At 38.8% G+C, this 18,596-nt stretch overlaps 1 protein-coding gene across 1 annotated transcript in view; it reads left to right on the top strand.

Annotated features, from left to right (window-relative positions):
- Positions 1 to 435: 435 nt before the first annotated feature.
- LOC140231401 (uncharacterized) overlaps positions 436 to 18,596 on the top strand; it is a 166,191-nt gene continuing 148,030 nt past the window's right edge. The window contains exon 1 of the mRNA XM_072311526.1: positions 436 to 1,094. Within this exon, the coding sequence (XP_072167627.1) occupies positions 765 to 1,094 (330 nt within the window). The 5' untranslated portion in view covers positions 436 to 764. The remainder of the gene's footprint in view (positions 1,095 to 18,596) is intronic.

The raw sequence follows: 18,596 nt of genomic DNA, 5'->3' as shown, positions 1-18,596 counted from the left end.
TATTTCGATCAATGTGTGGATGAGTGTACAGTACCCTTGCGTGGAGTGTTTGTGGCTTCCACATTATTGCGCCGAAAAAAAAAAGAAAAAAAAAAAGGCGATTACTCGCACGCGTCCGCATGGGCGGAGCTTCTGCATGCAATAAAGTAGCTGTGCGTATTTTTTTTTTTTTTTTTTTCGCTCTACCTACGTAGGCGCACAGAACTCTTCTGTGCGTAGGCGAGGTCGTGCATGGTTTACTATACATACAGGCGCGCGTACGCATCTCGCTGCGCCGTCATCTCACGGTACCGTTAGCTGGCGCTAGCCATCTCCTCAACGGGACCGCGGACGCGGTTACATGCACTGAAACTCTATTGCACTAGCACTATCACCGTTCCGCCTATTTGGTTTATGCTACGGCTGTACCGCTCGTGGATTAACTCACCACAGTTGCGCCGCCGCCTGCCTTGGCTCAACGTACGTACGTATTATCAGCCTATCCTGATCACACATGGAGTACTTGGACCTAAATTATCCACACCTGTGATTTTGAAGGGATATTAATTCTCGACATTTACTTTCGGACAAGGTTGGGGAGTGAAAATTGTATGTCGGGGCATACGGCTCGACATTTCTGCCATCCAAATACTCGCACAATTACTCCTTCACCGCCTTTGCAAATTGGTGGGATTCAGGAAGTGCACCAGTGTCTAGCAGGGCTCTGTACTGCAGCACGTTGACAGTATTACCGAATTCAGAAACGCCGCAAGTTGTGACTCAACATGGCGGACTCAGACTTGAAATACCTCTCTGTTGACAAGAATAAGATCAACGACCCTGCTTCCCATGCCGCCTGGTCATCGAAGAAACTGGTATGGATTCCAGACGAAGCAAACGGATTCGTGGCTGCGAGCATCAAAGAAGAGAAGGGCGACAGTGTCGTGGTGGAGGTAGCAGATACGAACAAGAGGCGGACAATCAACAAAGATGACATCCAAAGGATGAACCCACCCAAGTTCTCCAAAGTTGAGGATATGGCTGACCTGACCTGTCTGAATGAGGCATCAGTCTTGCATAATCTCAAGGACAGATACTACTCTAGTCTCATCTATGTAAGTATCTAGACTATGCCTTGAAAATGACACATTATTGGGGAAAATTTTACCTGACATTATGATTGTGTCTCAACTGAAATTTATGTAGTGTGAATACCCGCTGAACAGGTGGAATGTAGACACCCAATCCCATCATGTGCCCATCCATTTAGAAACTTGTAGGATACAACATTTATAACCTTCATTCATTATGATTTTTTTCAGAATATTTTCAACAATGAAATCTTTTTCTTCTCCTTATGGCAAAGGCAGCCAATAATGCAAGCAGCCCATAATTCGACCACAATGCCGTCCAAAATTTTGATTGCCTGCTACATAGAATCTATAGAAACTTACACTTTTTTAGTTTTGCACACAGTTGCACCCTGGCATGGGAGGTCAAACGTTGGTGTGGGTGCTGTAGTGCTACCATCTTTGGTTACTACAACACATGCATTTACGGTTCTTGCGTTGCAAGGCATGATGGGATGGAATTTGAGTAGGGTCGGGATACATAGTATGCAGACAATTCCCCATATAGACAGCAATAGAAAGATAGCCGGGCCACTGACTGGTTGATCGCCCGGCCGTCCGCTTCACCGCACTGCGTGGTGTGCGAGATTCACTACTCCGTGGATCGGTGTAGTGTACACAATGCGCTGCAGTCAACATGCGTGCTTGCCATCGTGTTATGTAACGCCCAACAGCTATGGTGGCGAGCTCGACTGAAGAGCTCCCATCAGTACACAACGCTACACAAACCACACAATATGGCGTCTACCAATTTGCATCGTGGTGTTGAGCTTCTTATGTGTGTCGCTCCACACCCGTACATGTCGCTACCATACAAATTGCATGTATCGATACACACACACCAACGAACACATCGAACTACTTCACAAATTCATACCTTAAAAATCATGTAAAAACATGACATCAAATCTCAAACACAACGATAGCTTCGCTGAATACATGGTTACACCAAAGGAGGAAAATATTTTGCCAAAAAATCGAAGACTTGATGTAAAAATGCTGAGTTTGGTATCAAACTGTTCGGCCAATCGCGCTGGAAATAGTCGCACACATATGTCATAACTAACGTTGTGGGAAAATATATAAATGACGGGGGTAAAGAGCCAATGATGATGCAGCTTCGGTGTAGCTCCCAATTCATGAATGAAAAACGACATCATGCTAACACGAGCGAGGGCAGTAGCGAATTGCGCATGCGCGGTTTTCCTGTGCATGCTAGCACAGTGACAATTGGAATACAGTATAAACTCTCATCAATTCACATTCGGCCGGCCATGCGAGAGGTGAGCTCACACGGCGGCACAGAGGGCAATCGGTTGTGCGACGTATATGTAAATCACGCATGCAACTCATTTTCAGTGGAGATTTATCAAGTTTTGCATACCAATACTCATTTTCAGACAATTTTATTGTATTTGAAAGGTAAGAAAGTGATTTGACATTGATGCACTTTGTACGAGTATACTTTGATGAGCTCGAGTGTGAAATTGATAAGAGTTTACAATGCATTCCAATTAGCGCTGTGCTAGCGTTCTAGAATTCCGTCCCATCACGCTGTGCGATGCAAGAACTGTAAATGCACGTATTATGCTGACTGTCTCTACTCCATGTAGGCCTACTATAAACATTAGATCTTCTACGTATGTAATCACCTGGGGCTAAACCACAAGTTGGCATCATTTGCCTGCCTTTTTTTCTTGTGTGTGGGTAGATATGTGGTGGACTTTATGGTATGTGCTGCATCGATGCTGCACTGCTTAAAATGCCAAACACTGAGATGACGAGTGTAGAAGAGAGCACTGTTCAATGTCCAAAAGTTCACTGTGGAAAAAAAAAAAGTTATGACAATGAAAACTGTTTGGGAATTTGATTGCAACTGTTCATGAATTTGACTGCAACTGTTTACGTAAACTTGCCACATTTCCAAACACTAGCCACTCAGCAAGAAACCCCCCTTTACTAGGTTGGAAATTATAGAACGCATGGTAAGAGTTTTATTTGTAACCACCTACAAGGTTGTAGGAGGTCTACAAACTATAATGACCAGTGCAGGGTGTGATTGATTTCACATATTGTTGTTGTTGTTGTTGTTGTTGTTTTGTTTGTACATAGCTGGGACTAAGGCCCACTACTGGACTGCCAAGTTTGTTAGAACCAGTGCTGTTCAAAGTATTTTGTTATGATATGTAATGGTAATCTTGAATAAAATGTATTATAACAACAACAAAAAAAAAAAAAACAACTTTCAATATCTGAAAGCCTTGTAATGGACAGCAAAGTCTCTATTTGCAAGAATATTGGGGAGAAACAGCCAAATTCTGTATTATTTAATCGTTCATGCAATGCAAGTGGTTTCAGAGTGCCAGTCTCTGCAAAGCATACATGTATATGCCTGGTTTCTGGAGTGTGTACAAAACTATCCTGTAGAATCTCAAGGAAACTTCTGTAATGATAGGTGCCTACATGTGTACATTATTAATTTTGTAGTTGATGTTTTTGTTAGGGTAAAAGAAACAAGGAGTTCATTTTGCTTGACTGCCTGTTACGGAAAGAGCTTGTCTTCAAGTACAAATTTTGTACATAGCAGTGCAGTGTCAGTGTCTAAAAATTTATACATGTATACATGTGTACATGTCTGTTCTCGACTGCTATCAATTCAGACTGTAGACTGTGTCCTATTCATACTGTAGACCGTGTCCTATATTTAGTCTCAAGCGCAGCCCCCTTTGTTTACTTTATATGTCCGTTAACATTCTCCGTCGGAGTGAATGTGCAGTGCAATTCTATTCTCAGTAGAATCAAAGTCCATGGTGTGTGTGATATACATTGTAGTTGGCATGAAATCCGAAAGCTTCATTTATACAGTGTTAGTCAGATTTGTATGCATCCATATTTTGATATGATCTTGATAATTTTGCAAGGTGACTATTTTAAGTCTATCATATTTACTGTTATTACTCTGTATATTATTGTTAATATTGTCAATATAATTTTTCTTGCTAATGTTCTTGAACTATCATTTATTGCTATCTCACAGGTTCTCCCCCCCCCCCATGGTTTGAACATGAAACTGCATTTTTTTTTTTATCTTGTGTAAGAAATGAGGAATCAGTTCAGTTGTAGCAATTGATATGTTTATGCAAGATATATCATGGTTATTGAAGTCCTTCCTATGAGGGTACACATTTGCAGCTGGTGCTATCAATCTTGTAAAAAAAGAACAAATTGTGTAAACCAGACAAGTAGCCAAAGGGAATTGGAATTGATTGTACACATGTACTCATTCCAAATTGGAAGATGGATGCTTAGTTCAAAACTTTTGACCAATGATATTGCTTTTCTCCAACAACTGAAAGGCAGCCAAAATATGTGCAAACAGATGTCTCTTCCATTCTCATCAATGCATTATTTTTTTTTTCTCCCAAGGAATATTGTTATTTCCAACTGTTCACTGCCTATATAACCATAAAGTGGTTTTGTTTATAAAAGGGCAAATCCTTGTGGGTCACGTACACTAATGCTCATTTAGCTTTGGTGGAGACTATGTGACTCACATCACTGGGCTGACTGGGAGGGCATAACTCCTGCCTCAAGTTACAGGACGCTGATTTTGGGCTGAATCGGACTGGAATGCAGAATTACCAAAGGCATTGTACGTGTTTTGTGGCTGTTTATACTCCCCCACCCCCTTTTAAAGAGGGAATGCACACATGGGTGAAAGGTCGTCATGGCGTCTGGTGGAAAGAAGGAATCTACTGTGGTGGTGAAAATGGAGAGGAATGACCTGAACACAGGTTGTAATACTCTTGCAATGGCATAGAGTAGGGCCTATATTGAAGTTCGTAAAGATTACCTTGATTGAGAAATACAAAATCAAAGCACATGAATCATAGCAATGAATCATATTGTATACAAAATTTTGTATTATGCATTTGAGTGAGATGAAGCAAGTACACACATGGTCCAGACAGTCTGCTTGTCATTACGTCACATTGTGTTCTGTTCTTCAAATGGGAATCCTGAAATAGCCCGTCTAGCCATGTGACCTTGGTATTGCATGCACAGATACCTGAGATTCATTTGCATGCCAAAGAGATGAGAAGTAATTTCTTGGACCCCCAAGACAAAGACTTGACCTTCATTTCTTCTTCCTCTCAGTTGAGAGTTGCCATGATACACGATGTAGGTGGGTGTCATGAAGCTTGTATGCACTGTCGAGCCATGGTAGCTCCATGGTCGAGCTGAACTGCACTGCACTGCAGCCACACACTCGAACATGGATCTGGTTGTTACATCATTGAGGCATTGCACAGATATTTGTACACGCAGGGATTTAATTAATGCCGTCTGACTGGAGAGTTCCACCTCGTACTGCATTGCATCCCCTTCATGATCAGTGCTGTAAAGTCAAATGAGATGATACGTCTTAATCACACAAGAAGGAAGTGACCTGCATTCAGTAGTTGAATTTCGTTAACCCTGTGAGGACCATTTTTTCTCAATGTACCATTGGTATTTATACAAACACTTTGTCAGTGGTAATAACAGATATTTCCTGTAAGATATCCTCTTCTTGCATTGTATGTGAATGCATCCGGAATGTGTGTTAATGCAAGTGATTATTATTCGAGGGATTCTAAACCCTTGAATAGTGCTTGTTAAACCCATGCACTAGAACTATTACAGTTACAATTGTACGCTAGATACAGTATACAAGGTATTGTAGATTGAGGTTAAATTACGCATTTATTACAGAAGGGTGAGGAAACTGATCAGTGATCATAGAAGTTGAGGGTGATAACAGAAATGAAATTACCAAAAAGTGTCTTGATATTTAGAACTTTTTGGTTGAGGGTATCTAGAATACACAATGATCTGATTGTCTGTACATTATTCTTTCAAGAACACCGATTTGATGAAAACAGATGAAAACAATTGTCGATGAATATAGTATGAAATTTTGAAGCTCATGGCAATCCAATGGACTTCTATATTATATGTAAGTGTGAGATGAAAGGTGGCTCTTCAGAGTTGCTTTTATACACTGTATGCAGCTGCCATCCAGGTGTACATTGTACATGTATTTGAAAGTTAAGAAGCTGGTCATAAATCCTCATGGTGTGGAATGCCAATAATCAGTCATAATGCTGAGATCTAGGTGTTATATTGTCATAAATACATGCAGACTTCATATCACCAGAGATTCCCGTGATGGTGTCCACACTTGCCCAAGGGTTTCCTTTGAGACCTGTCGGGTGAGACATAGCATTATTGATATCCATATCTTAGCTGTCTTTATGTGATGGCTAATGACAGCTTTGTTTATTAAAATAGATAGTATGTGTTAATACCATGCCAGTAACTGGGGAACATCTATTATTCACAGCATTGCTATGCTCATTTCACACTATGCATGATGAATGTATAATTTACTTTGAAATCTGTGTGTTGAATTATGGGGAAAAGAGCGCTGTTTGTCGTATAGCCTTATGGCTGTGTGAAAGTGTGTGGCAACTAGTGAGCCATATCATCTGAAGGCGACCGGGAAAGTGATCAATATCAAAGGCTTCTGCTGTCGTTCCACACCCAGAATATTAAGGATGTTGAAGCTCAGAATGGAAAGTGAGGTTTTTATCTGTCTAGAAACTATTCGTTATTTGAAACCAGGAGACAAAAATACATTGAATTATTTCACAGAAAATATTAAATTAGAGATGAATATTTTCCACCCATATTCACAGTTCTCAAAATACATGTAGTAATTTAAATTTGGGCCTAGATACATATAGTAGCTGATGATCACATTCAGGACATGTATTACTATTATGGCCTGAAAATTGATATACAGTAGGGTTTATAGTGTGTATGTGGGTTGAGTACAAACTGTCACAGGAAAAAACTGAACAGATCAGTGGGTTGGATGAACACTTCTTTGTAATACCCATTAAAAGCATGTACATGTGTACATTGTAGTGTCATGTGTATATGTTAAGAAGTAGTCCAGAGTAATTAGAACTGTGTATTGGATGGATGTACAGTAGCAAAAGCTTAGAACTGCAAAATAGTAGTAGTTGGGGGGCATTATATGGATTGAGGTTAAGTGTTTCTCTAGTAATAGAAACATCAGCTTGTTTGGATTAACTTTTATAGCTTTTGTGAAAAAGTGTTTGGTCCGTATTGCATTTTAAAAGGTTGTAAAACTGGTCAAAAGAAAACCAATGAAAAATGTGCGTACTCACCTTCCCTTGATTTAGGAATCAAAGCTTTGCTTTAGCATTTAAAATTAACTCCATTCTTGTGGCTTCACCTCAGGCCAAGAATAAGTAATGAGACAAAATCTATTTCTTTTGGAAGCTGAAAGTGAAATGGGTATATTTTGCAGGACTGTCATGCAGTGTTCTGGGCTCCTGATCTGAAAAGGGTATCACTGATTACCTGCGTGTGATTCAAAAGATTCTTTGATGAACCAATGCCTAATGGAACAAGCAATTTGAATTTGGGGTTTTTTTTTTTTTCGTGTGTGTGTGCGTGTTTCTACATAAGCTGTATGAAACAAGAAAAAAAAAAAAAAAAACTCGTAAAATGCCTGCAGCTAGAATGCAAACAAATGCTCAAGGTACTAGCTTGCTGATGAACAATGGTGTCTGTTATGCAAAGCACAACTATCTATTGTGATACCACTGTAGATGGCAGAGGGAAAGGGGGGGGGGGGAGGAGGGTAATTGCTCATGTCACTTAACAGATAGAATGCAGCAGATTCATGCACGCACACACACACATGTAAAATTCCTCTTTTGACCATTGTGGGACTGTCTTTGAAACTCTTTGACCAAATGCATCCTCCAAAACACTCCACCAAAACACTTGCGTAGGGCTGTTAAAGGAGGTACCTTGCATTGTGTGGCCAAGTGGCCACTTGGATAACTTTCGATACATTTTTGTATTTAACAGACTCGATAATCTCCTAGTAGAGAACACCTTGTCCAGAATATATTATATTGGGTGTGCTACCTGGATTGGTCCTGGACATTGTTGCTTTACCACCTGCCTGTCCAGGGTATCCATATTTGAAAGAGGAACTGCATAAACATGTACAGTTGTAGCTTTTTTTTTTTTATTATGCTACTCTGATCTAAACACTAGCTGCAGCATTGTCGAAAGTTGGAGGCCTTGTAGCTCTCTTATGCCTTTATAAAAAATGACCTACTGACTAAAATTTTGATGGACTGGTTTTTGTTTGTTTATTAGTTACAATGTAGGTATAATACGTGCTAAAGTGACTCGGAAATGTATAGGAACAATATTATATACATTCGGCTTGTCAGTTCCCTATGTTGTGGTGAATGAAATGAGCATTGAATTATGCTTGTGTTTCAAAAGGTCGCCATCATTTTAAACTGAGTTGCTTGAGAGAATCAAAATCCCTTGATCCATGCATGTCTCAGGCAATTTTACTGTGGCATTACATGTACCATCAGGTATAATTTGTGCCTATCTCCTCTTAGAAAAGTTCTCCCCAGTACCAACCAGTGACTGAATGCATGTGTAGGCGTCAGTTGCTGCAGGCACAGAGAGCTCCAGATCACCCCTAATGGAGTGCCTAATATACCATTGTATTCCAAACTTCCAAGTTTAGATGTCAAAACAACCTTTACAATACATGCCATTCAGCTAGCTACTGTAATACATCACCACTGAGCCATTTCTGGTACAAATGGTATCAAGAAGTCTGTAATAATCCCCCACCTGCCCAGTCTGGTCTCTCCATCCCCACAAAAGGAAGAAAGAGGGGTGGGGGTGGGGAGAGGGGAAACTTTTTTTGACAGTCAAGCGACATTTGGGTGAGATGCATTTTTTCCCCTTCTTTCTTTGCCGTAGTCATTTGGAATGCCTCGATTTGCATGACAGTAGCGGAGAGACCTTGTACACATTGGGTATCTGTGTCGGAATGGGAGTGGCTTCAGTCTTTGGGGCACCTACTTTACCTGTCTACCAGTTCGGCCTGGCTTCCTTTTCACCTTCCTACCACTTTTTTTTTTTTTTTTTTTTTTTTTTTTTTTTGGGTGGGGGGTGGGGCGAGTTAACTTATAAAAGGCTAAAATAGGGAGAAGTTCTGACAATGTGTTTGCGAAACGTGACATGGCAGGGCTGTTCAATGTTGCACCACCGGTATTCACACATGTTTGCGGGTCAAGGTAGCAACAGCACAGTCAGTCCACTCCTCCAGAAAGCAGCCAGTACGCACACACACACACACACACACACACACACACACACACACACAGGTATTGGGGCTTATGAGAATTGTTATGTTTTTTGCTACAGGATCATGATATCCAAACTTTGTAGGAGTCTGCAAGTTTTATGATTAGTTGTGTAAAGATTTTAAAAAGTTTGTAGACATTGTACATATATACATTGTATGAGTTAAACATAAGTTAAACGAAGTTAAACATAAAGTTAAAGTTAGATAAAGTTAAACATAAAAGATGAACACCTATCCTGACCATGCTGGGTAGAGTGATGTATAATAAAGCATAGCAAAGAAGAAGTCTCAAACTGTGAGCTCCTGTAGTGGATGTTAAACTTTATTGGCACTGGTACTGTATGAAGTCCCAACTCATGTTTTTTTTTTTTTTTTTTTTTTTTTTTTTTTTTTTTTTTTTTTTATTTCACTGAATATGAGAGGTTAATTGGTTCTCTGTCATGTAGACCTTCATATGGGACTACTCATGGCGGGGGCAGCTCAAATTCTGTTTTTATTTGAATTTTGCGTACAATCTCATAAGTGTGTGAATATATGTAGGCCCTATATTATGCATATTACTGGCATGTACTGCGACATTAGTGCTGTGATAATCTACTATATAAATCACTGCACAAGTTTGACACAGTCACAACTTTATAGTGTCATCAAAATATATAATCATAACTGTATCAGTTGCAAAAAAATATTGTTAGCAGTGAGTGCAGGAGGACAACAAAGAAGGAAGGAATCAATGAGGTGGTACAAAATTGTTTTCCTCCTCTTTTAGGAAAGAAAAGATCTGGAATACGTAGTCATATAAAGAAATAACCTCCTGAAGCTTTCTAATTAATATGAATATTTTATAATTGAAAATAAATGGTCTCTGAGCAAGAGGTTGTGAAGGAAATTTGAACTTTTTTGAAATGCATAAAGGAAGAGCCTAGTTTGCATACATGTATAATAGATTGTATGTCATTATTTGTGTTCTTGATGAAAGATTACATCGTATCGCTTGCACTGGTAAAACACTGTCCAAGGAGTACAAGCATTGGAGATAATAGTGTGTGGTTGGGGGATGTGGTAAACCTTGTCTGCTATCCTCCTGCAAGCCAGGGAGGTTTTTAATCTGGGCTATCACCAATATCTACACTTCCGTCTAGCAGGGGTCATATGAGGGTGTGTGCAGTTTGGAAAATGATATGGCTGCTACCGGTAGCAGTTATGAAGACATTGATCAACATCCTGTACATTGTTTAAGCATCACATTTTTTTTTTTTTGGGGGGGGGGGGGAGGCATGATGCACAGGTTAGAATGCTATTCATGTAAGTTTGGTTCAAGTGTGCTTTTCATGGAAGTGTGTATTGAATGACATTTTTAGACACAGGAGTTTTCAATGTATTAAATAAAAAATTAGCACAAAATGGTTAAAGGGAAGATAAACCCCAAGAGCAATGTGGATTGAGTGAAAGCAGCAACATTAGTAGAACACATCAGTGAAAGTTTGAAGAAAATCGGACAATCGATGCAAAAGTTATGAATTTTTAAAGTTTTGGTGTTGGAACCGCTGGATGAGGAGACTACTAGAGGTTATGACGTATGAGTGGACAACAATACCAAGAAAATATAAAGAAAATTCTACAAAAATCCATTTTTCATGAAAATAACAAATTCCATCAACTTGATATTGACATATGTTAAGGGTAGCAATTATTCCCCCTGCTTTCTGAAAGAGGTTGGTCCATTGCTCTTTCATGATTCTAGAAAAGTGAATTTTTGTTGAATTTCCTTTATACTTTCTTTGTATTGTTGTCCACTCATACGTCATATCCTCTAGTAGTCTCCTCATCCAGCGGTTCCAACACCAAAACTTTAAAAATTCATAACTTTTGCATCGATTGTCCGATTTTCCTCAAACTTTCACTGATGTGTTCTACTAATGTTGCTGCTTTCACTCAATCCACATTGGTCTTGGGGTTTATCTTCCCTTTAAAGGGACTGTACAGTACTGGTTGAGGTGGGGATTCATGTTTTGAACATTCTTAAGTGAGATAATGAGAAACCTCTTATGAGATATGAAAGAGTATGTAATTTTAAGAAGGATCCAACATTTATTTGATGAAATTGGTTTTCAAATGGCCAAGATATCCACAAAAGTGATAATAATAAAAGGCGACAGGCCATGCCTTTTATTAGGATCTCTTTGTTTCACCTTGTTTTTGGATATCTCAGCCATTTCAAAACCGATTTTCATCAAATAAACTTTTGATATCCTTAGAATGGCATGCACTTTGACATCTCATAGAGTGGTTTCTGAATATCTCGCAAAACGTTAAACGCTAAATCCTCACCTCAACCAGAACTGTACATACCCTTTAAAACTGAGAAAGCATGCAGAATAGGTTTCTACCCTTATCAACAACTACCTGTGTCTCTCAATAAACTGTCTGGCACTTCTGCTCTTCAGTGTCACTTGAAACTTCAAAAAAGATAAAAAGAAAAAAGCACTTTGCCACATGTACATAGTCCTCTGATACATTCTCAAATCGATAACAGGACTTTAAAGGGATGGTGCAGTATTGGTGGAGATGAGAATTGGGCTTTTAACTATTTGCGAGATACCAAGAAAACACTTATGAAATAGTACAGAGCATACCATTTTAAGAGGAATTCAAAGTTTATTTGATGAAAATCAGGTCTGGAATGACTGAAACATCCAAAAACAGAGTAAAACAAATCGTAATAAAAGGTGGGTCCCACACTTTATTAGAATCACTCTGTTTTGGATATCTCAGCCATTTCAAAACCAATTTTTATCAAATAAATGTTGAATTCCTCATGGAATTACATGCTTCTTCATATTTCATAAGAGGTTTCTCATCATCTTGCCAAAAAATGTTAGAAACCTGAAATTAGGTCTCAACCAAAACTATACGATCCCTTTGAAACTGGTATGAGAAATTTAATTGAATGCATACAAGCTGTGTATGTGTCACAGTATGAAAGAACATTTGTCCAGCTGGCTGTGCTGAGCATTCACTCCCACTTGCCCTAAATTTAGCATCGAGTTTCAATGCACTGAGATTTCAAATCAGATTAGCAGAATAATTGTTCATATCCTCTCCTGTCCTCGTCTTGAAGGTTCTTTGCTATTTCTTTGCATAAAGTACCGTGATCAAGTTAGTTACCGAGATTATCCCTTCCTAAATGAAATGTCGGTTGCAATTTTGGATGGAAGACTGGCTGTATGATTAGCACTTTGATATAATTTTTTTTTTTTTTCATTACAGTATAGATATACGTTGTACTAAAGACCTAGTTTGTCTTGCCCGAGAGTAAACTTTCCTCACTTATTTGAGTAAATTTATTTTCTGCTATGTATACTGTACATGTAGATAGTGCAAACTGTACGTAACCACAGGGCATTGTTATTCTTTCTGTGTTTAATAGTCACATTCAATGGGGGGGGGGTTGCTTGGTTCCTATATTTTTGAAGTGGTACATGTGTGTGTCATTACTACTTTACCACACCCTGCTACTAAAAAATTTTCATTACCCTGATAATATTGCCATCCTTGTTAAAGCTGGATTGTATCTGTGCTAGATTTCATGTACTGCACTCCGTCCTTTAAGCCATATCATTTCGCTGTAGGAAACGTAAACATCATGTAAACAGGGGTTTCATCGGATTAGGGCTAGTTTTTGTGCAAGACTGCTTAGCTGTGCCCCCGAGAAATGTGTGATAACATTATTCATAGTCCCATGTGCACTAAAGTTTGGCTTTCATCCATAGCTATTAAAAAAATGTCATATATTTGGCGTCAAGTTGGATGGGGCGTATTGTGTACCCTGCTCCTGCGATTACTCTGCACTACATGGCATGTATAGCTCAAAGCTGTAATCAGGTGATTGTGAAGATGAGTTGGGCATGACTGCTAGAAAGAAAACGTAAGGACATCGTCTCGGGTGAAAGCACTTCTCAGCTGCATCAAGGGGGCTAATTGCCGTGAAAGGCCACAGCTTGTGTCTCCTGCCCTCATTGGCGTGCATTGGGGGATGGGGGCAGGGTGGTGTAGACTAGATGTTGCCTGGTCCGATTTAGCTTGAGTGGGTAGACTTTCCCTTTGGGCTGCTTGTCCAGCGAGGTGTTAAATGGGGGCGCGTGTGAAAACCCAGCTAATTGAAACCGAACCCCACTTGACAGCTGCCCTCGGACGACCAATCCGCCATTTATATAATGTGTTTGTGTTTGCCAATGAACTTTATATAACTGAACCACCAACATTACATCCACCTGTGAATAGCTTTAAAAGCTTTTTGTTCTATACACATTTTTTAAATACTGGTAATGAAATTTTATTCATCTGTCGTTTGTGTAAATGACACTTTTGTCTTGCCTGAAACACAGCAACAACAACAAATGCGAAAGCACCAACTCCGTATGCACTGAAATATGATTATCCCTTCAGCAGGTAGTAGGGTTTATACATGGTATCTCATGCGTCATACAAACTACTGAGTACTATGCCTGAGTCTTGTGATTTGCATTGTATCATACAAGTAAAATACAATGTACTTTGTAGGTGTGGAATGTTGTTAAAGGGAAACGAGATGATTACAAAGTTGAAATAAAAGTGACTGCTTACAAATATTCTCTGATCACACATTCATTTCATAACTTTGCTCAATACAAAAGTTAATCTCTGGGATAAACTGAAATTTTGATGCTTATTATATGGCAAAAAAGACATTGAATATAAGACTCAATCAACGCACACTATATATTTTATACTTACTCCATAGTAGTACAAGCTGTACAACTATGTAGTAGTAGTAGTAGTAGCAGTAGAAGTATATCAAGAGTGGTAGTAGTAGTAGTAGAAGAAGTAGTAAGTATTCTAAATGTATGAATTCATACATGTACATACGTACTTGAAAGTGTTGTGGTGGTGGTGATACTGCACATTTGTTCCCCTTTCCCAGCACTGAACAGAGAGGCTTACCTGTATACCACCTCGAGTCGTTCTATTGGATTTTTGCAGCTCAGCCACATTCATTGGGCCCAGTGTCTATTTTTAAAATTGTTTAAAAGGTGTCCTCTGTTTCTCTGTAGTTTGTGACAGCTAGATGATTCACTGTCATCCGGGGGTGGACTAGAGGGGCGGATGATGATAACACTCGGCATAGTGAATGTCTTTCTGTAGGGCAAGCAATGTACAAATGTGTGTGTGTGTGTGTGTGTGTGTGTGCGTGTGTGTGTGTGCATTACACAGTTTTCATTCCAGCTTGAAAAGAACATGTAAAGTATGGAATAACAGAGCTCTCTATAAAGACCGACTGTAAGACCAGAAATTTTTGTGGCATGAAATTTTCGTGAATCGGAGCCGATAGCCTTTTTTGCAGCATGAAATTTTTGCGAATTGCCACTGGCGTTCAATGCATCTATTAGTGTAGACAATAACTTTAAGTGCATTTTAATTTCATAGTCTTGGCTCATGAAATTTGTGAAAATTCGTGCAAGCGAAAATTTCTGGTTTTACAGTATTCACTTTTGAAACACTGTAACTTGTGTCGGCCATAATGGGGGCGGGGGGTGGGCTTCCAAATTCAGAAGAAAAGATGATTCAATGGGTTATGCAGTATGTTGGGTGCATCGCTATGTCAGTGCATAAATCAACTATTAGAAGGCGTTCTGAAGCCCTCCAGGTATGGCTGGCGCAGACATTAACATAAAACAGTCACCCTAAACCAAACGTGTATATAGCTCCCAAGGAACATACATGTACAACTATACATCACTTTGTGTCATGGTATGTGACATACAAATTTGTATATGGATGTACAAGCATTCAGTGTAGAAGTGTATGTTCTAGTGTCTTTCCCGTATCTAAAAGAGAGAAAAAAATAGACTTTGTGATGTAATAATACTTTCTTGTGTATACTTCATTTTGTATTGTAACCATGTGATGGAATAGCGACAACCGTTTGTTAAGTGTCCATTGTAGTCCAAGCAGCTAGCTGTATCAACTGATGTTTATTAACCCATTGAGGACGAGCTGATTTTGCCATAGCATACATTTCCCATAGATACGTGCCCGAGTATTCTTAGGACTAGTCTTCCACAGGTTAAGAATTTGGAATATTTCTGTATCAGAAAAGAGACATATTTTGATCATTAGGTCAATAGCACAATCAGGGTATGCAATTGTGTAACAGGGCAAAAATGAAAAAACTTGGTGAAAATGCTTTTTTTGTTGTTTGTTGTAGCTGAGTGTTCAAATTTTCATTTCATGTAAAGAACGAGTCAAAATTTTGCATTAAACTGCGCATAAATTAGCATTTAAATTAGGGGTGTCGAATTACATTGAAATGACTAATATATTGGAAAAATTCATTAAAAAAAAAGGAGAATGTTTTTTTCATCTGATAATGCTGTTAGATATTCCTGATAAATATCTCTTTCATTCACCACCAGCACATAGCCATGACATATCACAAAATATGAATGAATTTCATATTTTCACTTCTCGAAATGGATGATCAATTTTGTAGGCATTATTTTGAATTCAAATAAAACTACTTTTACATATTTTATCATATTTCACTTTTGCCAGAGAGTGAAGAGGCGAAACTTTCAGGAATAGGTAACAGACATATAGTGGCCCTTATCACAAATTTTTATGAAATTAGGGCTGGTACTTTGGAAGATATTATATTTTTCATCAAAAAATTATCTGTACAGTTTGACCTTGAATGTGCGCACAGTGTTTGGATCAATTCTCATATTTGTAAACACAGATAGAAGAATGAATGTGAGATTTATGATGACTTGAGTTGATATCCAAGCTGTGACAGTCAAACAATGACATATTAAGCCAAAATAATATGTTTTTGCTTATGATATCTTTAGAAATTGAACAAGCATTGAAATATGAACACTGAACACTTATCATATGACCTTCATGCAGTATAACATGGGCATGTATCGCACTTATTTATGCTCAGCAATTTGTAAAAATATAAAAAAAATAAGTTCCTATTGCTCAAATTTGCTAAAATTTTCACACAATATATTTCTACATATGTACAATTCATGGTTAAAAAAACAAGGATATTCAATATGGGGAAAAGAGTCTTTAAAGTAGTCAAATTAGGATATACCTCACTGAAAATACTGAAAAATGGTTGCACTTATTTTACTCAGCATTCGAAAATGGTTCAAAACTCAAAACTGGCTGAACATTTATTGGCAAACAGCACACCATATTGTAGTGTGTCTTCAGTACTTTCAGGAAAAGCAGAAAAATAAGCTGTTTCTCCATGTATAGCTGTACAGCATGGGTTAAAAGGTCACAATGTCACAAAAATAAGCTAGCATTACACTCCTACCAGGATGGGACTTCAGACCTTGTAACTTTCTCCAGCTGAAAGAACCACTGTTTTTTATTGCATGCAAGCAATGCCAGGAAAAAATCCATTAATTTGATACCAAACACATAGGGGTAGACTTAAAATATGGACCTCAAATCTTGATTTTATGTAAGTTGTAAAACGCTTTTTTTGACGCATTACGTGGGTTTTGGGGGACTTTTTGGTAATTAACCTTTAATAATTAACAGTAAATGAGAAGAAATTAGCTATTGTCTTACCACATGTGATTACTGATGTCTTAGCATGCTGCATGTGAATTTTTAAGTCAGTTGGTGCATTCTTTTAGAAGTTACAATTTTTTAAAGTGAGAAAGTCATGATTGCATACCCTGATTGTGCTTATCACCATTAGACAGATTGAAGTATCTAGTGTTGGTACTCACACAACGTAAAATTTGTTTTACCGGGTAATTCAAGCGGGCACATCAACTGACACACGGGAATATGAGACAGTATCTTACGAAACATTGGTCTATGCACTATGTAAAGAGAAAGTGACAATGGACTTTAGCATTGGAATCTTATCCACAGGTCATGAACTAATCAACTTTTATTGTTTTGAGGATTCTGTCCAACCCTTCTCTGTTTTCTGTCAGTGACGAGACATAAGTGCTGATCGTCACAAGGACTAGTTTACATTTTTGCTAGTAACAACACACCAACCATTCCACAAATTTCAGCGGGTTGTTGTTGATGAAACGCGCAGGCATTCTGGCTAATCTCACGACCAGACTGCAGGAATGATGACGTTTCTGCGAGTATTGGACAAGCCAATAACCGACCTTTCCCGTGAAGTACATCGAGACGTAGGCGAGGATTCTGTATGCCTTTGCAGCAGGCAGTCAATGTTTGGTACAGTCATAAAGGTCTGGAAAGACTATCTGGGCAGTTAATTTACAGTATAAATAGTTGGTCCTTATCTATGGCTGAAGGAAGCAAAAGGGGGAGACGACAGCTGAGACCTCCTTTCTTCAAGGATTCGGTAGTCGCCGTGGAAACTCGGAAGGAGATCGGGCTAGCAGCTATCGGGAGGTTATGCGCAGCAGATCTTAATGGACCTGTAAGGTGGCGTATGCAGTGTTGTCATGTCCGACAGTCGGAAGCTCATTCTTTTTAGATGGTTAATCAGTGAGGTTTGATGACGAGTCTGCCCTTTGGGCTGCGTATTGCACCCAGCTATTATGATTTCGTGAAGCCCCATCATCAGTGAGAGAGCATGTCTTTCTGTGAGAATTAGGTTGATGAACAGATAGCTGGGAAGATGACATACAGAATGGAATAATTGAATGACGTAGTCATGCATATTGTATCATGGGCTTACCTACTCGTGCCGTACTATGAATTAAGTGACAGTGCTTTTAAGTTATGCTGCAATTTTGGATTCTTGATGTTGCAGCAGATTTATATTGCAGAAAATTATTGTTGTAAGGAACACAAAGGAGAGACTTAGAATTAGATGTCTGTGCTTATCGTGCTTCGATAAACCATGTCTTTGACAGATGGGATAAATCACAATGGAAAAAAAAAGCAACAACAAACAAACCACATCTTGTTTGCAGCATAAGACATTAAGTGCAGGTAGTTTAGAAAGAGAAACATGTTTAAAACTTTAGCCATCTTCTCCATTTAAATAAAAGTGAGCTACAACTGTAAGGGTAAGAGGACTGATCGACTTGAAGAATTACATAAAGTGGGTTCGACTCATGCCTTCATACTACTCTTAGCCTGAAAAACAGAAGGTACCCTGCCTTTGAAAGCAATACCAGTACAATGTATGTGGGTGAAATATGGACATGAATTAGCATACAGTG

Source organism: Diadema setosum, chromosome 8, assembly GCF_964275005.1.
Source record: "Diadema setosum chromosome 8, eeDiaSeto1, whole genome shotgun sequence".
NCBI lineage: Eukaryota > Metazoa > Echinodermata > Echinoidea > Diadematoida > Diadematidae > Diadema > Diadema setosum.
The sequence above is the reverse complement of the archived record's forward strand: the minus strand, read 5'-3'. Positions and strand labels throughout refer to the sequence as shown.